Genomic DNA, 23,079 nt, shown 5'->3' with positions numbered 1-23,079 from the left:
CCTTTTGAGCTTTATATGCTGTATCTGATTCTTCTTGGTCGATCTGTGGGAATTTTTTTGTAAGGTTAGTGATTTTCGGTTCAAAGAACATTGCTATTTCATCGAAGAAGGTCTGGGATGGCGGAATTTCCTGGGAAAGTATTTTGGGGTTCCTAAAACTATTAACAATTTGAAATATTTCTTTTTGCTTATTGTTAGAAGATTCATTCAGATTTGTGTAGTAAATTGCTTTGGCGTGTTTGATTGAAACATGATAATTCCTCCTGTTTTTTTTTATAAGTTTCCCGATCATCACTTTTATAGTGGCGGCGCCATTTGCGCTCTAATACTCTCACTTCTCTCAGAGATCCTTTTAGTGAGTTTGTATACCAGGGGGCGGATTTTTTTCCTTGTTTAATTTTGGATTTTGTGCCCCGGGTTTTCATTCTTTCCCCAATAGTTTTCATCCATCCCTTATAGCTCTCATTATCAGTAGTCACGTTCCCTGACAGAGATGGTTTATCCGCCTTCACCCAGCTATTCAAATCTGGGTGTTCTATGATTTTCCCCCAGCAAGGAATTGAGTTCTTATTACCCGAGATTAATTTTTTTTTCCTTCTGATTATCAACTTTGAGGCTGAAACCAATGAACTTATGGTCTGACCATGTTTGGGTTTGCGGTGGATCAACCTTGATTGTGTTCACGTTGGAGCATATACAATCCAGGATATACCGAGCAGTATGCGTTGGCTCTACTGTTTGTATCGTAAGTCCTAGAATGTTTAAGATTTCTTTAAACCACAAAACGTTTGGGTCACTGACATTATCCAAGTGGAGGTTTAGGTCTCCCAGCAAAGTAAAATTGGCAAATCTAAGAGTTAGATTGGCTAGTACCTCCCCCACACGTTCTAGAAACTGGGTTGCTTGTCCGGGGGGTCGATATATCAGTGCCCCTGCGAAAGTGAAGGAATCGTGGGCTTGGAGAGTAAATCCAAGACATTCTGCTCCTTTTATATCTGGTAGTTCCATAGTGGTACATTTAAAAATATCACAATGGATAATTGCCAGTCCTCCTCCACGCTGGCGGGGTCTGTCCAACCTCTGTATTAAAAAGCCCTGGGGCAAAGCCTGGGCAATATCCGGATTGGACCAGTCTCTAAGCCATGTTTCTGTTACTAATAGGAAGTCTAGATCTTTTTCCGCAATAAGATCATATTTATGATAGGCGTTTTTACACATAGAGCGGGCATTTATAAGTCCTCCCGTAAGAGTTCTCTCTGTCTCTTTGCTCCGACGTGTTTTAATCGGTTCTACATTTTGTTTACATTGTTGACAGCCTATCGGACCTGCCCACTTATCCACAGTAAGAGCTTGAGGACACAGCTTAGAATGGATATTCAGGGATAGGATAAGATCTTTGGTTGGTGGAACATATGTAGATCCCTGACCAGGATTTCTGGCCCTAGGCCCGGCCTCAGCGCGGACGGGCGCAGATGGACAGGACTTTGGCTTGACTTCGACGCGATTTCAGCACCGCTGCGCGCTGCCGCTGCGCGGAGAGGTGGCCATCTCCTTTTGTAGTCTGCAGCGCTAGAGCGCTGGGACTTACTTGTTCCACCAATATGGCCGCCACGAACCACTCTTCAATCAGGGGTCAGTGTGAGTTGTTTCCCAATGTGAGGAGATTACTAGATCTTGATTAAAATATGGCGCAAATCACATTTAAATGTAAATGAGCGTTCCAAATTAAAATTAGGACACAGGTAGCCTAACACCCGGCTTCCGCCTCAAGTGTACACGAAGTCTCGCGAGCTATCGTGTTGCCTCCTTTTGTAGTCTGCAGCGCTAGAGCGCTGGGACTTACTTGTTCCACCAATATGGTCGCCACAAACCACTCTTCAATCAAGGGTCAGTGTGAGTTGTTTCCCAATGTGAGGGGATTACTAGATCTTGATTAAAATATGGCGTAAATCAAATTTAAATGTAAATGAGCGTTCCAAATTAAAATTAGGACACAGGTAGCCTAACACCCGGCTTCCGCCTCAGGTGTACACGAAGTCTCGCGAGCTATCGTGTTGCCTCCTTTTGTAGTCTGCAGCGCTAGAGCGCTGGGACTTACTTGTTCCACCAATATGGCCGCCACGAACCACTCTTCAATCAGGGGTCAGTGTGAGTTGTTTCCCAATGTGAGGGGATTACTAGATCTTGATTAAAATACGGCGCAAATCAAATTTAAATGTAAATGAGCGTTCCAAATTAAAATTAGGACACAGGTAGCCTAACACCCGGCTTCCGCCTCAGGTGTACACAAAGTCTTGCGAGCTATCGCGTTGCCTCCTTTTGTTGTCTGCAGCGCTAGAGCACTGGGACTTACTTGTTCCACCAATATGGTTGCCGCGAACCACTCTTCAATCAGGGGTCAGTGTGAGTTCTTTCCCAATGTAAGGGGATTACTAGATCTTGATTAAAATACGGCGCAAATCAAATTTAAATGTAAATGAACGTTCCAAATTAAAATGAGGACACAGGTAGCCTAACACCCGGCTTCCGCCTCAGGTGTACACGAAGTCTCGCGAGCTATCGCGTTGCCTCCTTTTGTAGTCTGCAGCGCTAGAGCGCTGCGACTTACTTGTTACACCATTATGGCCGCCATGAACCACTCTTCAATCAGGGGTCAGTGTGAGTTGTTTCCTAATGTAAGGGGATTACTAGATCTTGATTAAAATACGGCACAAATCAAACTTACATGTAAATGAGCGTTCCAAATTAAAATTAGGACACAGGTAGTCTAACACCGGCTTCCGCCTCAGGTGTACACGAAGTCTCGCGAGCTATTGCGCTGCCTCCTTTTGTAGTCTGCAGCGCTAGAGAGCTGGGACTTACTTGTTCCACCATGACATGACCAATAAATAACCTTTAACAATATTCGAGCAAGTCCTTGATGTGCTAGAGAAAGGACAAACAACAAAACAATGGATAAAAGGTATTACAAAGCTTGGATATGCAGAGAAGTACACCTAGTGACAATTTTACCAGTGTCCAGCCTAGATGGTTTTGGTGGATGAATGCCTAGAGGCCAACATTACTAGAAACTCACAAGAAAGATCAAAAGCAGTAAACTACACCACTCAACCTCTACGCATAGAGGTGTAGGCTGCGCAGACCCAAATGCAGCAATCTGATCTGTTGAGACAGAAGTTCTTCCTGAATTTGCAGCCATTTCAGATCAGAGGACAGATGCTCATGGCCAGAAGTTATGGGTACCACAGTCCCCTGGCCCTTCCCGATGTTCTTAAGATCTTTGGATAGGAGAGGTAGAGGTGGAAAAGCATTTAATAGTCCTGAGCTCCATCTCAGTCAGAAAGTATCTCCAAGGGAAAACTGCCTTAGGAAGTCTGGGGAGCATAACCTTGGACACAGCGCATTCTCATGATGGCAAAAAGTTGGAGCTGGGGTTCTTAATATTGCTGGAAGATGTCATGTTCCACCTATGGATGTAATCACCATTCGTAATTCACTAGGCAGTGCCGAATGAGTTTGTCCACCCTGAGGTTTAAAGATCCTGCCAGTTGGTGTACGATCAAAGAAATACCCACAACTACACCCTACCCTGCTTGTTGCAGTAGCACATGGTGGTAGTTTTGCCTGTGCAGAACTGCATCCAGTCCAACTTGATGGACTGGACTGGAGGAAGGCTTCTAGTGCCAAGCAAGTCGCTCACAATTCCAGTAAATTGATGTGGAGCCAGGTCTCTGACGGGACCAGAGTTCTCTGATCTCCACTTCTCTTCAACCCAGCAAAGATGCATCTGCCATGAACATCAGCTCTGTGTGGGGTAGGGAAAGGGTCTACCTCTGGTCCAATGGTGGTCTAGTAATCCCCACTGGTCAATCACTTGAGTGGAATCTGGCGAGATCCATTGGTGCTGAGCCCACTGAGCCTGCAGATCCCAGCTGGGGTGGTCCATTAGCAGGATGCGGAGCACCAAGAGACCAAGACATGTCATAGCCACTCTCACCGAGACACAGACCAAAGGATGAAACATTGGGATCATTGCACAAATGTCCCACACTGGTCGAGGTGGAGTATAAGCTTGAAACAGAACTGTATCCAGAATGGCTCAGATGAAGGGAACCCTCTGCAAAGGAGTTAAGTGTTACTTCTGCATGTTGATAAAAAAACAAAGATATGAGGAGGTTTACTGTTTACTAGATGGAATGACTCACTCAGACAAGCCTGTCTATAGCAGCCAGTAGTCAAGGTATGAGAAGACTGGCATTTCCACTCTTTGAATATGTGCGGCGACAAATACCATTACTTTCATGAAGAACCAAAGGGCAATTGGGGCACTGAGAACTGAAAATGCTCAAGGTCCACTTGGAACAGTAGGTAATCTGTCAGACTGCAGGACGGGGATATGGAAATAGGCAACCTGCAATTCAACACTACCATTCAGTCGCCTGGATCCAGGGCAGACGAACATGGGCCAGAGTGAACTTGTTCTTTTTGAGGAAGAAGTTCAGATAGATAAGGTCTAAACCATCCAGTCCTTATTTCTGATGTAATGGCTAACTTGTCCCACTGTAGAATGGACAAGTGTTCTTCCAGGAGTTGCTGTGGTTTAAGTGACATATGTGAATGGGTGGGCATGAAAGGTAGGGTCTATCCATCCGAACACATTTGAAGCACTCATCTGTCTCGTGATTCTTTGCCACTTGTGGAGGTAATGACTTATCCTGCCTCCAACAGGGTGACAATGTGCTGATGAGGACAAGCTAAAGGGGCTAGGGAACGGCGGCAGGGTGGGGAGTGGGGAGGGTACTGGGTAATGCGTTGCCCCAGACGGCCTGGATGTTGTCAGCCTTGCAGGACAATAGAGTGCATTTTCAAAATCAAAATTAAACATTTTGTTTCATTTTTTAAGAGCAGGACCACTACTTGCTCTTAAAAAACATTTTTGCTACCAATTACTAAGGGAAAGGGGTTTGCGACTGGCTTATCAACAATTTGACATTGGTGGTAAATGCGACTGTTTTGCAACTGTATTTGCAGTCACAAAACCATCTTATATTCCCCTGCAACTCAATATTAGGAAGGGACCCCCTTGGTTGGCATGCCCCTTGCTGATAGCGTCTCACAAAACCAACTTTGCGAGTCAGTAACAGAATACCGACTTTCAAAATAGGTTTGGTGCATGATTCATCACTTTTTAGCAGTTGTAAGTTGGCCGATATCCCATTTGCGACTGCTAAAAACGGTTGTACATTTGGACCATTATTAATGGCATGAACAATGACAGATATTGCGATATAGGTACCAGAGTAGCACAGTATTCTAATATATAAGAAAATATAAGCAGTAGAAACTCAGTAGTGGTCCGCATATATTACAGAAAATCACAGTGTCATATATTATAAAGAATCAGAATAAGAGAAAAGCAAAAATAACTATGGTGTGAGTTGTCACATGAGGCAACATACAACATCTAAAATGGATAATAAGAGTACAGCAAGAGGCAGGGCAAAGAAATGCATGTCCCTTCCCATAACTAAGATCAGACATCAACCTCCTCTTGGGCTTACATTTTTCCAACAGTGTATCCCACTTCATAGCTATAGGGCACGTACGTAACCCACAATATTTCTCCCTATGTATTGCATAACTCTCTGTGGACAGCCAGCGCAAGTCCTCTTCATGCCAACCCAGTACAAGATTTGTAATGGACAATTTCCAATGGTGTGCTATTTGTCTCTTGGCTAGGAGAAGCACTAATGATAATCAAAAAAGGGAGAAAGAGGTACGTAGTGAAACTGGCCTCCTGTACGGGATGAGTTAATCAAAGAGAGTCCACTAGGGATTAGAGGTTGGAGTCCTTCCAGATATTTCCTTGAGGGAAAAGACTTAATTTTCTTACAATAACCCTCACGCACCAACAGGCCCCTTGGTGGCATGCTTCATCAGCAGGTTCCTCCCGCCCCGCTCCAGCAATGATTCCACCAAATGCTCCAAGTTTGAATGACCGCGCTATCTTATTGGGCTTCTTTTAACTTATGTTTCTTTACACATTTAGAGAAGAGGCATGGTGTGAGCTTCAGCAGGGTCCAATGCATAGGTCACTGGTTTTGAGTAGTTAGATATGGAGATTGTTTGAGAAGCGAGCACCCAGGTGACACTTCTCATAGGAACACTTTGAAAGGACATGAACAAGGAGCTGACGCATTCTGACTAAAAAGATCGACTTGATTTTTCAGATTTAAGTTTAGTGCCTTTCGAAAAAGGATTATAAGTCAAAAGGGACAAACTGAAAGACGGCCCTCTCATCTAGTGTCTGGTTTTAAACCTGACTATACATTGGTTTCGGAAGCACCTTTATACCTTTTGACATATGCATTCAATGCATTCAGATAACGCTCGGAGATTTGTTTATGTTTTTTTTCCCTGTGCTTAGAGGCCCGGAAGACCTGTCAGGCTTTCTCAAAGCTGGGACAAGTAAAATTATATTAATATTACCAGGGCCACTGGAATTATGCAGCAGTGGAGGGACAAATTAAGTGGCAGGATTGAGTATTTCTTTACTATTTTATCATTTTTATAATTGTTCCCTGGGCGTTGGTTGTACCTCAAAAGAACTTGTTTAACACCCCCATTTACAAATAAGGAACAGAAAGGTGACCAGTCAAGCTTTGCAAAGGGCCTGGGACACTGCACTGCTACATGTTTCACAGAGTTTTTAGCAACTTTTGAACCGTTTGAGCTAAAATAAAAAAGTCTCTTTGTTAAAATCTGCAGGTTATGCAGCAGATGACGGACTATGTGGCAAATGCGGCAAATCTTTAATCAGGCAAAAACAGCTACACAATTGCATAATTCCAGCGGCCCTGAATATGACTGAAGACATCTTCTGAATTTCTGGTGCAAGTTAGAATTCAACCCGACTTTTCTCCGTAGGACAAGAATAGGTGCCGGGAATAGACATCAGGTTCTGTGCGTCCAGCAGGATACTCCAATTAAAACAAAAGTAGCCCCGAGAGACCATCCAAATACTCGGTGACTTTAGTGAAGTTCCCAACGTGTGCGGCCCTCCAAGTGTGCCGTTATCATCCGGATAATAACGCCACACTTGGAGGGCCGCACACGTTGAGAACTTCACTAATGAACCACACTATGGTAGTCAAGATACTGTGACATTGTGAAGTACAATTCAGTCATTGACCAGAAAGGCATCCGTTTCTGTCATACCAACACTTTCTTCATATGCTCATGTTCATAAAATATATCTGTGTGACCAACTTTGAGAATATTGGAAGATTGAGCGCATCTTTCTGTTAGAACATCATAACAAAGCCCTGAAGAAGTCCCTGGTGGCATGAAACGCATTGGCAACAAGCAATCCTGTCATGTTTTAATGGATTATCAACTGTGGTTTTTGCATTTGTCACCCCGAGTGGATTGGGTATGCTCAGACGTGAGTCCCATGCTCTCCACACCACTGGATTGAAGCAAGCCGGGCTGAAGACGGCTGGTATGCCAGAGACCGGGCCTCGGAAGCTTGTTTCCGGTCCAGGGAAGGCATGGCTTGGCAGTTCGGGCTGGACTGTTCCCATGAGGCACAGGGTCAGACTGATTTGCATATGGCCATGTCTGAACTGGGGTGGTGTGGAGTGCAAAATAAAGATGGATTTAGGCCCAGATCTCTGTACTGGGGTGAATGTATGACATTGTTCTGCATTTTGTCCATCAACTGTGGTTTTTGCACGTGGACAGCTCTGACCCTTGGATTGGTGTGTTGTTAAAAAAATACATTGCACCTTAGCACTGAGGCAAAGATGGATGCACTGTGACTGTAGGTTGGAACACTGCGACGACAGTAACAAATATTATGGTGAATGGTGTATACAAAGATCATATCCCAGTGGAAAACATTAAGCAATGCAAGAGTATATGAGAGCCAGGAAACATGCATCATGAACAAAAAAGGTGCACTAGGTTAGGTACATGAAATAAGGAGAGGCCAGAAGAATGGTTCCAACTGATGAGTTTTGAGTCTCGCTCTGAGCTGTATCAGTAACTGGGCCTGGCAGATGTTACAGCACACCTTGTGAATGTGTTTAAGGTGGGTTACATCTACGCCATTTCTCCTGTGCAGATCTGAAAAAGCATAGATGAAGGAACACTCAGAACTGAAGAGTTTCTTTCCAGAGTCTATGGGCCAGATGAATCAAGCTAAATTGCGCTTGAAAAACGCTGACATTCTCAATTTAGCTGTGTGCAATGTATGAAAGAAAAACCTACTTGCAAAATAAGGAATTACAAACATTGCAATTCCCTATTTTGCGAATTCCCTAAATGCTAGTCAAGTAGCCATTGCAAATTGCGATATTGCTGTAAGGAATCACAAATTACCACCAACTTCCTTTGGGCATGTCTGTGCGCCACATGAGCACACTTGCACATTGCAGAGATGCAACAGGGTGTCCTTTTGGAACTCTTCCACCCTTGAAATTGCGTGCGCAATTGGTACTCGCAAATTGCACATGCAGTTCCCATTCGTTCCTATGGGCCTCTTTGCCTATAGAAATGAATGGGAAGGGATTCCTTAATTGCGAAACGCAATTTGCGAATCGCAATTAAGGAATATGTTAGAATCACAATTATTATTGCGATTCCTACATACATAGCAGTTTGCGATTCCTTAATAGTGATTCACTAAAAATCGCGATTAAGGACTCGCAAAAGGCTTGCAATGTTACATCTGCCCCTTAGTTACAATTCAGCCGACATGAAACTTGCCATTAAAGGGGCAGCGATGATACAACATGAATTGTATCAATACATGCCCATACAGGAAACTTTAAAACTGCTCGGAGACATGACCTTATTTTGGAATAGGAGGAATGGCGTGGACCCGCCCTACTTCTACACTGCAAAGAATGGTGCTAATGGGTGTGAGCATTAGAGAAGAAGGTTGAAAAATTGAAAACCTGTGGTATATCTGGTCTGTCCAAATATTTATTTGCGTGTTTCATGTAACTTACAATAACCAAACCTAAGGTGAAAATGTGCCACAGCTCAAATTAAGGAGCGATAAGGAGGTGAACTAGGAATTGCTCATTTAAATCCTGATTTCAAATCTACAGAGTAAGTGAATGGACCCCCCAATAATTTCTGGTAGCCAGGCAGAAGGTGCAGATGAATGACACCCTTTTGGAAAATGGGCTTTATTCGTGTTAAGTTGTATATAATGAATGACTTAAACATATACAGAGATCTCCTAACAATTTTGTTTCAAGCCGATAAGGGATTTTAAGATTGTGGTTTTATTCTTTACTTCTCTTTTGCAGCATGTTAATTTATTACCTACAGAGTATTGCAAGATCATTGAAATTTACTAATAACCAACTGAGAAATCAAATTCAAAATGTAAGTATGCAAAATGTAATTTATCAGGTGCATTGTGCTATCCTGTAGACAACCCAGTCCATGGTATTTTAGCATAGCTCTGCCCATTATGACCTAATATAAGAAAAAAGTGAGGACTGGTTATTGTTTTTCACAATATGTTGTAGCCTCAAACCTCAACATTCTATTTCCGTTTGGTAAAGCAATGTTTTGGGTATTATTGAATTACGGTTGCATTGATGACACCTTCATTTCAGTATTCTGTGATTTACATTTTCTTGCTGATTTTTAAATGTCACAATTTTTAGGGCTTATTAACGTTATTACGGTAAAGAGCACCACCCTATCCTGGATTTTTAAATGAGATATTGGATATGGTTCAGAGCCCTGATCCTTCTGACTCTCTTTTGGATCAGGGTAAGCCATATACTAATTAGATTTTATAAAATGAAGAGAAGGTAATTATTGTTGTATCCTGATATCTCTAAGTTCTCTGCTGCAGCCAGTGCAGATTGGATGTAATAGAATGTTCATGAGTGCATGGTTTGTACGAGTGTATGAGTGGGGCTGAGCAGCAGAATGCTGCTCCCGGTGGGACATTAGCAGTTCTGCTTTATAACTGACAATCTCAAAGCCGCGTATGACAGAACACAATCAGAGGCATCCCAAATGAGTGACTTAAGTTAGCACACAGCGGTTGTTGGTTCTTTCTTACACTATTTGTGACAAGATAAAAACAGGGCTTGTGGGGAGCAATGGAATGCAGATTTTTCTAACCCAGTTGACTGTCCTTTTACGAAATCTAGTGTGAAATGCTTGTAAAAGCCACCATGTGAAAGTAGCTGCATGCATAAAAGTCTCTTCTCATGAATTCCAAGAAAAAGTGGGCTGATTTATACATTTTTCATCATCACTGTACACATATAGCTGCCATGCTCATAATAGCCTTAAACTGGCATGAGCCCTGCCGTCTTTGCTTATATCAGCCTTAAGATCAATAATTCTGATATTTCAGAGTGAATGGCATGGGACTGTTGAATAATGCTTAATCATAAAGCAGTGTGGTGTCCATTCTCTACTCAAATAAACGTCCCTTCTTCCAATGAACAAAAAAAACTCACGGAATAATGTTTAATTGATGTACCCCACAACTTCGGAATCTCAATTTCATTGTGTTGCCACTGTGTAGTTATTTTTCAGCCACCGTTTCAATTGAAAAGGCATTTTTTGATTTGCCTATCAGTTCTGACTCCATGAACAGACCTGTACTTAACTTGGCAATCGCTTACCATTGAAACGTTTGTGTAGATCCATGCACAGAAAAAACGAGGAGGGAACAAAATTGTGTTTTCCCATTTTAGCTCCCTTAGGAAATTATGCTGAAACCTCGAGCCCAAACCACTGAATCGATTTAACTCAAACGTTGCATTAAGGTTGAACTTTACTCATAAAATGTGCTTTTGTTGGTTTGCTGTAAAAATGTTCAGCTGTTTAAGAGATATAAGCATTTTAAAAATGTGTTACACAGGTTTTAAAGGGTTAACACTTGGTAACTCCATGGACAGACTTGTACTTAGCTTGGCAATCGCTTACCATCGTAATCTAATGTACAACCTGAAAGTTTCGTGCAGATCCATGCCCAGGAAAACAAGCGTTTGCAATGCAATAGGTCTCGTATTAGGAAAGTTTGAGCTATTGGTATAGTAAATGACCGGACAAGGAAGGAAACCATTACCTGAGGCAGCGCCACTTGCACGAGAGGTTGCAGGCAGACAGAGGAGAACGCGGAAGCAGAAAACCACTGCCGACACCGCCACCAGTCGCACCGCCGCTCCGGGACTTCATATCCCGGCAGCCTCAGTGGCGGCGCGTTCCCTGATGCGTAACACGCGCCGGGAGGGGCACATAAATCTGCGAGCCCTCGGTGGAGCGGGGGGACTGGACAAGGAAGGAAACCATTACCTGAGGCAGCGCCACTTGCACGAGAGGTTGCAGGCAGACTGAGGAGAACGCGGAAGCAGAAAACCACCGCCGACACCGCCACCAGTCGCGCCGCCGCTCCGGGACTTCATATCCCGGCAGCCTCAGCGGCGGCGCGTTCCCTGACGCGTAACACGCGCCGGGAGGGGCACATAAATCTGCGAGCCCTCTGCATCGCGGGGCGCGAGCGGGACGCCCGGGGCTAAGCCCGGGCAAAGGGCGGGCCCTCTACGGCCCTCCAAGGCCTGACTAGGCTGGGCTGGGCCACCCCCATTACGTGAGTAGCAGTTTATTACACCCTTTGACCTACGATCATGTCGAAATCCGGTATAGATGCCCAATCAAATGCAGAAGGTAGCCCTATCTTGGGTCCTTTGGATAAATTCTTTTTCAAAGCCACTGCTGAAATAGATAGAGACCTGGCCCTGGCCGAGCGTCGTATCGCACGGCGACAATCCATAGAGCACCTCAAAAAGACCATTCTAGACCCATGCCACACACTTACGCCTGAGGCTTTTCCACTGAACTCGACCCTGGAAAATATAGATGATGACCCCTTAAATACGGATAATGGTCCTTTACTCTTTCAATCCTATTTCCCCCCGAAATATGTCTTACCTGGTTCATCCCCATTGAAACTAGCTATCAATACTAATACTGCATCTATTGATCTTATCGATCTTGTCACCCCAAACCTGCCAAAGATCGCAGAGTTCGTTGTTCCTGATTTAATAGAAGTTCCATCATCATTGGGGAACAAAAAGTTAACAATGTTTCAACCATCACCCCTTATACCAATCTTAGAAAAAATTTCGAATCCCACAAATCAATCCAAAAGGAAACAGGCCATCATTTGATCACCTCCAAAAAAGCGCCGAAAAAGAGGTCCAGTAAAAGTTAATCTCCAAGCCCAAAAATCCTCTAAGGACCTACTTACTAAGGAACTGCTACAAATAGTAGAAGGGACATCCATCTTACCTCGGGATACACTGACCTCTTGTGTCCCTCCTTCAATTAAAGACTTTGTGGACGCAATGGAGCACCTTATGAAGGCGCTATTAATTCCAATAGTCGAGAGAGTGAAGAGAATAGGTAGCCAGGTGGACACCCTTATAGGATCTTCGACCCAAATCCAAGCAGGCAAAAGGGCCCCAGCTGATGCTTCTAGTTCTAAAAATGGAGAGAAAATCCATAATACAGTAAAAACCACTAAGGTCTTAGCAGATCCCCCAAGTTCTACAGATGGAGAGAAAACGCCCAACATAGAAAAAATGACCACGGCCCAAAAAACTAGGAAGGACCTGAGACCTTCAAATCAACAATCAACCCAACAAACAGATTCAATCAAGATGAGGGCACGAAATCAAAATCCAGTTGCCCCACCAAAAGTGTCTCTCAATACCCAGGCGCAATCGGCACAAATAAACTCTCTTATAGCTTCTGCAAGAATGGGCAACACACAAACCAAACTAGACATGACTAAGACTGTCCCCTCTTCTGAAAAACGGTCATGTGAAAGGAATGTTGATCTACCCCCCACTGCATCACAGAACGTTATTGTACTAACGGGGGTTCTACCATTATCAGCTACAGGAGGTCATGAAAATCACAATAGCCTTAAAAACAAGGTGATTTTTTGGCTTAGAGAAAATAGACCTTTACCTCCCCACATAAACGGTGATATAATAATGGTAAGAAGAACAAATTGGGTCGGAATTTGCCCTAAAGATATAGAGGGCGACGTAATAATTGTTACTTTCAAGGACCCTAGAGTCACCACACATATTACGGACTGGTTCTCAGGTTTTAACAGGGGCCCAATAACACCCAAACCACTGGCTTACTTTTACCCTGAACCTCTAATGCCCCCAAAGCCATACCAATCCAAATCTTATTTTGACAAGTTCTCATTTGAACAGTCCAGAAGACCAACCCAAGATAAATATCCCTCAAGGTACGCAGTAAGGGATTATATATTTCCTCCTTATAATGACTATCAACGATTTCCGACTTCACGACATAACCCTGTGGGATATGCTCAACCTCCTCGATTCATAACCCCATCTTGGAACTTTGCTGGTCACAATTATTATGAGCCACTCTACGGACTTGATGACGTAGAATGACTCTCTCAAAGAAAAGAAGATAACTGGGGTAGCGAGAAATCTGTGAGTACAACCGTTAATAATTCTCCCATTCAGGGCTATTCGGAGAATGGGACTATTAAAAACCCTTTAGAGAACGGGGCGGGAAAAAGAGAAAAAACTAATAAATGGGGCATAACTAAAACAACGCCCCGCTTGGGTCCAAAATCCATTGTTAATACACCCTCTACCCACATGGAAAATAGGAATAAAACATCCAAATTGCAAATCCTTTCATGGAATCTGGCTGGACTTTCTTCGAAAGTTACACAATCAGAGTGGATAGATGTGATTAATCTTTATTCTATCCTGTGTTTCCAGGAAACTTGGGTGATCTCCCCTATTCACCTACTGGGTTTCCAGACGTTTCACTCACCGGCGTCTGTGAGTAATCAGGGTAGACACAAAGGGGGTCTCTGTACGTATATTAGCATTGCTGTTGGCCACAGGATTAGAAAAACGCTACTCAGAGACTCATTTCAAATAATTGTTATGGACATTGCCCCATCCCTCCTATTGCTAATTGTCAACTTTTATAATAATATGACCTTAGAACAGTTGGAGAAAGCCGTGGACGACCTACAGCAAGCCCTGTTAACAATCAAAGAAACCTTTGGGGGAGAGTGTGCAATAGCTTTTATGGGCGATTTTAATTGTCACATCTGCCCAAACGCCCTTAAAGATCTCTGTGATATTTTTGAGACACATGAATTTGAGTCCGATGATGCTACTTATAGGGCCAGATGTAGGTAGGCATTTACCGGTCGGTAACGGCCGAATTCGGCCGTTACCGACCGGTAAATGCAATTTGAGATGTAGGGCCCTGTATTTTACAGAATCGGTAAATTTACCGATCGGTAAATTTACCGATTCTGTAAAATACCGAATCGGTATTTTTTCCGATTCGGTAAAATTGATATGTAGGTGGGACTCTTCTGATTCCCACAAGCATTAAAAAATCGGTATTTTACCATCAAATACTATTTGATGGTAAAATAACGATTCTGGTGTGCATGCATGCACGCATGGCTGTTTCCCCACCGACCAACTGTGGGGCCCCTTCTCATGTTCACTTTGCAAATGGACATCCCTCTCTACATCCATAGAGATACCCAAAAGCACCACTCCCCCTAAGCATAGTGGCAACAACTTCAAGGGAGGTCTCATCAATGCTCGCTCACTGTGCTGTCACAGCCAAGATATACACGACTTAATTATGTGCCATGACCTCGACGCCCTTTTCATAACTGAAACATGGCTCAACGACTCCTCTAATCCCGACTTGGCTTCTGCCCTTCCCCCTGATTTTACCATCTTCAGACAGGACAGACCAATCGGGCGAGGAGGTGGGGTCGCATTCATCGTAAAAAAGTATTTCTCGTGCCACACATTCGATCTAGGCCATCTTAAAGGAAGCAAGAGTATTGGTTTCGCTATTGGGCTAAATCCCTCCACCTCTTTCACGGGAGGCTTAATTTATCGCCCTCCAGGCAATGCCACCTCCTTTTTGGATTCCCTAGGTGAAATACTGGGGTCACTTATGCTACGCTACCCTCATTTCACTATAATGGGAGACATGAATTTGCAACTGGAGTCACGTGATGACCCACACGCCACCTGCTTTCAACATACCCTCAACATCTTTGGACTGGCCCAATTAGTGACCGCACCCACCCATCTAGCCGGTCACACGTTGGACGGTATCTGCTCCAACCTAGGTACTATGTCCATATCCCCTCCCATCCCGCAAATATGGACTGACCATAGTCTCATCCCCTTCGCAATTGAACAAAGAGTCCAAGCTCCATCAACTATAAAGCGTTCTCAAACCTCCTTCCCGATAAATTGGAAAAAGGTGACCGACCGTATCAAGCTGAACTCCCAACCACTGGCACAGGCACCTAAGTTGGTGGGTGACGTGTCGGTCGACTCATGTAACTTTCATCTCTGGATAAATCAAATTATCTCCGACAATTCCAATCTTAAAGGTGACCGTGTGAAGTGTTCCAGAAGGAAGCTGAACGCCCCTTGGTATACCCAGGCCTTAACTGAGAGCCACCTACTTTGCAGGATAAAAGAAAGGAAGTGGAGGAAAACATATGATGAGGCATCCAGAGTCCTCTATGTTCAACAGAGGAAACTATACCTCTCTAGTATAAAATCCGCTAAAAAAGAGTATTATACCAAAGCCATCAACGATGCCCACCAGAAACAAAAAACATTTTTCTCAATCGTAAAATCCTTCACCCATCCCAAAGCCCTACAGCCTGAAATCCCTCCCTCTGAAACCCTGTGCAACAATATTGCAAATTTCTTCGGCGAAAAAATTGCCAACATTCAAAAGGATTTCCCGCCCCCCCTGACCATTCCCATTCTACAACCCCAGAAGCAGGTAGCCGATAACCATCATTCTCTCTGCAGGTTTCAACCAGTCTCCCTATAGCAGACACGTAAAGCGATCATGGCCTGCAAATCAGGAGCACCCACTGACTCCTGTCCCCCTCGTATACTGCATCACTTAATTGAGGCAGTCAATCCGAACATCAACGCTATCATAAATGCTTCTTTAGACTCAGGGGTAGTGCCCAACGAATGGAAGAAGGCCATCGTGAAACCCTTGATGAAAAAACAAAATAAACCCCCACAGACCTGACCAACATGCGCCCTATTTCACTCCTGCCTGCCCTAGGAAAGATCACGGAGCAGATAGTGTACTGGGAGCTGAAAGCCTTTGTGGAGGACCATAACATTCTGCATCCACAGCAATCTGGCTTTCGCCCCAGCCACTCCACTGAAACAGCCCTTATAGAACTCTCCGACTCCATCAAGTTCTTGCAGGATGAGGGGAGGAAAGCCGTCCTCATCCTGCTTGATCTCACAGCAGCGTTCGATACAATTTCTCATGCCATCCTGATTGACAGGATGCGTGAGATTGGCGTGACAGACACAGCTTTGGCATGGGTAACATCTTTCCTGACCAATAGGTCCCAATCTGTGTCACTGGGCCCCCATCTATCCAGCGTAAAAACCATTACATCGGGAGTACCGCAGGGGTCCATATTAAGTCCATTATTGTTTAACATCTACATGGCACCCCTCCTAGCTGTGATAGAGTCCCATGAGCTTGTCACGTCTTACGCTGACGACACACAACTTGTCGTCTCTATCGACAAAAACTGCACGGACACAGAGCTGCGCTTCCAGAATTGTCTCACGGATGTATTTCAGTGGTTGAACAAAAACCACTTGAAGTGCAACAGTGGGAAAACTGAAATTATACCATTAGGTAAAGATCTGCCCTTCTGTCCTAAGGATTGGTGGCCCAAAGACTCAGAGGCCCCGCCTAGTGCAGTGACCTCTGCACGTAATCTTGGCGTGCAATTTGATACAGCCCTTTCCTTTGATGATCACGTCAGGATCACGGCAGGTTGCTGTTTCGGACTTATCAAATCTTTAAAAAAATTCTTTGACTTCCTCCCCATTGCATCCAGGAAATCGGTCGTGGTCGCATTAATACTCTCCCGACTCGACTACTGCAATGGGTTGATGGCTGGAGTGAAAAAGTCCACACTGAAGAAGTTGCAAAGTGTACAGCACGCAGCTGCAAGATTAGTGTTAAAACTTCCCAGGAAATCCTCAGCCTCAGCAGCATTAAATCGTCTTCACTGGTTGCCCCTGCACAAGAGGATCCTCTTCAAACTTCTACTAACAGTTTTCAAAGCACTAAAAAACATCGGTCCGAAATACCTTGTCAACCGCTTTGTTCACTATGACCCCGTACGAAGTTTGAGATCCTCCGGTGGTAACCTTACCAAGATTCCGAGGTATAAATATAAAACAAGGGGCGGAAAAACTTTCACAGTCCTAGCAGCAAGGGCCTGGAACAACTTGCCTTTAAATCTCAGACTGGTTGAGACTGAGAGTCTTTTCAGGAAACAACTGAAGACCTGGGTCTATCAGCAATCTGATGCTTATGTTATGGCCGCTATCTAGAGCTTCCATCATCCAATCCCATCCACACACAATTTCTCAGCGCCAAGATGCTCCTTCCGGAGCGATAGGCTGCGCTTAATAAATACTCACAAATACAAATACAAATACACATGTGTGCATGCACACCTGTGCCATATGACAGGCAGACCTTCCCTTAGGGCAGGTATGCCTGCCACATGGCCCCCGAACCTTTTTTGGGGGTGCTAGAGGGTGTCAAAGTGACACCCCCTGCACCCTTGTCAGAATAGGTATTTACCGATTCGGTAAATACCGACCGGTAATGCCCCATTCATTCCTATGGGCTTCAAAGCCCATAGGAATGAATGGGGCATTACAGGTCGGTATTTACCGAATCGGTAAATACCGATTTTTACCGATTCGGTAAAAGGAACATCTGGATGTTCCTACATATCCACCCCTCAGATTTACCGATTTTTAATTACCGAATCGGTAAAATTCGGTAATTAAAAATCGGTAAATCTCATTTACCTACAACTGGCCCATAGTCACTTCCAACACTCAAAATCAGGGGACCTGCTAAATAATCTTTTGACCTCTCTCAATTTATACTTTGTAAATGAGCTACTTCACACCCCAAGATTTTTCAAACCAACCTTTCATGGTAGAGGAACGAACTCTATTATAGATTTCATACTTTTTTCAAAAAATCATGCCCCGTTAATACTCTGCTGGGACACTCTCGACCATCTTTATAGTGATCATTATCCTTTGTCCCTAACTGTCAAGTTACCTTCTCCAACTACCAGACAAAATAGTCCTAAGGTTAATTATGAACAACCTATCAAAATGGGGGCTACTAATGGATACTCTATCAAATGGGACAAAATTAACCCAATTAACCTTTTGAAAAATTTTGTGAACAAGAGGAGGGAGGAGGTATATATCTGTCTGTCTATCACTGAAAATCCCCATGTCATCCGCGAAGCCTTCATCAAAATACAGGCCACTTTAAAAGAACTATTGACGCGACAGTTTAAGACAGGACCCATTGCCCCAAAAGGGTGGTTTGACAAAAACGGTTCCAGGGCTTTAAAGTCATTAAAGAATTTGTTGCATGCCACACCAAAACCACTCATAGAAATACGCCAGGCTAGAATCCAATACCGTCTAGCCATTAAAAATAGAAAAAAGGGACTGAAGGCGGAAGCATGGCAGAACTTGGTGACAACGTCTGAAAACCGGGACATCTCAGCCTTTTGGAAATTCATCAATACCCCTCTCCCATGGGTAAAAATGCCCGAGAGGTGTTTGGACATGGCAATTAATGGCGAGACGTGGGCGGCCTACTTTCAAAAGCTATATAACAATCCCACATCCTCAAAAAACTCTACATCAGAACTAATTTCTCCATCAACCATAAGACCACTCTGGGAGAGTCATTGCAACATTGTTTTCTCGCATGAGGAGGTTGAGCTGGCTATCAGGGAGAGTCCTTCTGGGAAGGCACCAGGCCCGGATGCCATCCCAGCAGATGTCTATAAGGCAGAAATAGAGTTTTGGGCCCCCCTACTGACTTCTGTCTTAAACTCTGTAAATGCTTTTGATCTTTTTCCATCATGGGCAGAGGCAATAGTAATACCTATTTATAAAAAAGGAGATAGGCACTTGCCATCGAGCTATAGGCCCATATCCCTGCTCGATACCCTAATGAAGATCGTTGGGCGCATCATCTTGAAGCGCTTAACCAAATGGACGGAAATTGAGAACATACTCTCAAACTTACAATATGGTTTCCAGTCAGGCAGAGGAACAATAGAACAAACCCTCAATTTACATCTGATCATGTCCAAATATGTCGACATCAAGAAGCGAAGCCTGTACATAACGTACATAGATTTAACCTCAGCATTTGATTGCGTCCTTCATGATCAATTATGGGATACTCTAGAACAACTGGGGATAGATCCATCAATCCTCCTTTTCATCAAGGCCTTGTATAGAGATGCTGGAGCCAGAGTCAGATTTGGCCCAAAGGGAGAGTGCTCGCCACGATTTAACATCAAAAGAGGGGTTAGGCAGGGGTGCATTTTAGCTCCCCTGCTTTTCTCGCTCTATATAAATGCCATTGGCGATCATCTGAAAAACATCGAATGTGACTTCCCAAAAGTAGGAGGTCAATCTATCCCAATCCTGCTATACGCAGATGATGCGGCAATTCTCTCTCAGACAAGAGTGGGGCTACAAAAAGCGGTTATGGCATTTACTGCCTTTATGAATGATAGGGGCCTGAAAGTGAACATAGGAAAAACCTATACAATGCTATGTAACAAAAAGTATAAAAAAATCCCATGCCCCGTATTCATTGAGGATCGAAGACTGGAGACAGTGGAGGCTTTTACATACTTGGGTATTTGTCTGCACAGAAAAGTATCACGGCAATCGGCAGTTGAGAAGAGGAAACTCGCGTTTGTTAGAGCCATTGGCGGGGTTCGAGACTTTGCAGGAAAAATAGGGGGGAGGCCGGTAAAACAGCTTATTACTATATACAAAGCAAAATGCGCCTCAACAGCAACCTATGGGGCCGGTCTTTGGGGTATTGATAAAAACATTTCATCGATACAAAAAGTGGAAGTGGAAAATTACTTTTTAAGGTACCTTCTGGCCACAACAAAAACAACTTCTGTGCATATGATGCACATTGAGTTAGACCTATCAGATATAATCAAAGTCGAGCCCCTTCTTCTGTGGCACAAAATCTGGACCACCCCCGAGACTGCTTTGAACAGAGAAGTGATATTAGACATTTTAAAGCAGGAGGGGGCCAAACACCTGAACCAATCTAAATGGTTGGCCTATGTCAAAAATTTCTTTGAGGAAATTGGGCGTCCAGAGATGTTCACAGACCCTTTGTCACTGGAAAATATCTCAAGGAAAATCCTAAGAAAGACCCTAATGGACTACCTGGAAACAAACAGATGGAATAAGCAAAAACAATATAAAAATATCCAGGCATACCAAAGGGTGACATCATATAAGGGGCTACAATTATATCTTTCTACGGATTTCTCTTGTTACTCTAGAATGTTGCTCACCAGATTCAGACTGGGTTCCTTCTTTCGTCTCGTAACATTCCCTATATGTAATGACTGGTCTCGGATTCTTTGCCCTTGCCCATGTGACGATACTTCATCACAATCTAATATCCATACCATCCTATTTTGTAGATATTACGTGACTCCGAGGAAAGCTCTATTGAAACCCCTACTTAAGAGATGGGCTGTGAGGTCCTGTAAAAACGCCTTTGAGCGACTACAAGAACTTGAAGATAGGGATGTGATATCTATAATGGAACAGTTTTTAAAACTATTGCTTAAGTTCAGGAAATCTTTAGAATGGTCTGTGTGATATTGATGTCGTTTTTAACGCTTTTTTACCTGTGCATTTTACCTTTTAGCTGACTAACTGATGATTTTAAACCGAAATTCTATGTTTTTAATCACTGATATTTTCTTAATTTTATTGTTATGTACGCTTACATGATATTTCTTCTTGAATATCGAATAAAGCTTATTTTGAACCTTTTTTGAACCTTTGGTATAGTAAATGACAAATATTTTATTTATGTGTTGGTTTTGATATAGTGAAATGAATAGCTTTGTCATTTACAATGCCAATAGTTATAACTTTTGCAAATGTGACACCTATAGCATTTTTAATGCAATATGTGTTCTATTTACGTGACTTAGATGTATTGATATTACAAATAACAATAACTTTTAGTGTTTTCTAAATAATTAATACTTAAATAAAAGTTATTGTAATTTATAATGGCAATAGCTTAAACTTTTGTAAATAACTTTTGTGAAGATTATGTTCAGTGTATTTTATTGTGACGAAAATCCAAGAACAGAAGTGAAATATTAACAAGTTTTTGTGACATTTGTAATAAAGCTTGAAACATTGAGAGCACATATTTGAACCAGTTGTTGTTGAATGGTTGCACAGATTGATGCTGTGGTGGCGCTGAGTGATGTTGTGGTGGCGACAAGTGATGCTGTGGCGTTCAGTGGTGCTGTGATGGCGCATAGTGATGTTGTGGTGCCCCTGAGTGATGCTGTGGTGGTGCTGAGTGATGCTGTGGTGATGCGATTGAGTGAGTGCGATAGATAGATAGAGTGAGGGCGATAGATAGATAGAGGGAGGGCAATAGATAGATAGATAGATAGATAGATAGATAGATAGATAGATAGATAGATAGATAGATAGATAGATAGATAGGTAGATAGGTAGATAGATTTGCATTGTGTGTGCGGAGCATAAATCACTGAAAGGAGTTTGTGTTGTGTATAATATGCAAGTTTTGTGTGGCATATTCTGTGGCGTCATATGGCAACATATGCTATGTTGTCTTAGATGCTTGTGGTCTGTGTTCTTTCTCTGCATGTGTGCACACTGTATGTGGTGTGGGTGCATCAGCCGTATGTTATACACTTGCATGCTCTCTGTGGTGTCTGTGACTCAATGTATGGTGCAGGTGTATAACTGTACAGTTCCATACACACTACACTGTGTGTGTTTGTACTATGTGTTGTGCAGTGTACTGCATCCGTGTGCGCACGCCCACATGGGATGTCGGCGTCTATACATACATGTACTGCAGGTGTGTTCAATCTAAGATCAGGTGGACCTGATCCATGCCACACATTTGCAGGCAATGAATCTAAATGCACATTACATACATAGTCCCTGGCTATCCTGAAAACGTGTCAAGGCACCAATCTTCCCCTGATGTACTGTTTTGTGTGCATGCATATGTTTTTTTAATAGTGTGCAGGCATGCACTTTTGATAGTTGATTGTGCATTATTTGGGGTTTGAGTGCACGCACTGCATGCTATGAATGCATGCAGTGTGTGTGAGAGTGCATGGGCTGTCTGTGCGCCCTGTGCGTTAAAGGAGCCCAAGCACAGTTTGACAGCATGTAGAGTGGGCGGCTCGTGCTGTGCTGAATGGCGAATGCACCGATTTTATGAGCAAGCACACTCTCTGATGTGCACACATGCTGCAGAACATCCCTATGGAATGAATGACTCGAACATTTCAGTTACATATGGTGCCAGTGAAACGCTACTGTAGTTTCTGTCGATAAATATGACTTGCAACCATAGAATATGGAGACAAATTGTAGGAGATACGTCACTTCCTGCTATCAGGGAACAGTAGGGAAATTCAAGATGACATGGTTTAGGAATGCTGGTTAGTCAAGATAACTGGCTTTAGGAGCGCTGGTTGTACTCCGTGTTAGCTCAAATATAGTCTGCTTAGCTTTTGGATACGGTAGCTTACACTTCGTCTTTTATTTTAGATGGAACTTTTTTTTTTTTTAATAGAGTTTTATAGAGTTTACCTCTTCAAGGCACTGCGACTGGCTAAGCAAGTTACACCTGGCTTTGGATTCACCAGAGGGGATGTGTGTGCCAAGTCTTTCTTCACTCTTCAGTGTGTAACGCGAGCCTCTCTTGTTTAGCCAACCCCGCCGTTCAGGGGCCAACACGACTTGGTCACGAGTTGTGAGCCAAGAATATAACCAAGCAAGGAAAATATACATTATCTTGTTTTCTTCA

At 43.4% G+C, this 23,079-nt stretch overlaps 1 protein-coding gene across 1 annotated transcript in view; it reads left to right on the top strand.

The window, feature by feature from the left end:
- The window catches only part of TMC3 (transmembrane channel like 3), a 584,800-nt gene that overhangs the window by 504,973 nt on the left and 56,748 nt on the right, over positions 1–23,079 (top strand). Inside the window, exon 19 of the mRNA XM_086958221.1 lies at positions 9,321–9,399. Within this exon, the coding sequence (XP_086814347.1) occupies positions 9,321–9,399 (79 nt within the window). The remainder of the gene's footprint in view (positions 1–9,320; positions 9,400–23,079) is intronic.

The sequence above is a fragment of the Lissotriton vulgaris genome, chromosome 2_1 (assembly GCF_964263255.1).
Source record: "Lissotriton vulgaris chromosome 2_1, aLisVul1.2, whole genome shotgun sequence".
Taxonomy (NCBI): domain Eukaryota; kingdom Metazoa; phylum Chordata; class Amphibia; order Caudata; family Salamandridae; genus Lissotriton; species Lissotriton vulgaris.
This window is presented reverse-complemented; position numbering and strand designations above follow the sequence as displayed.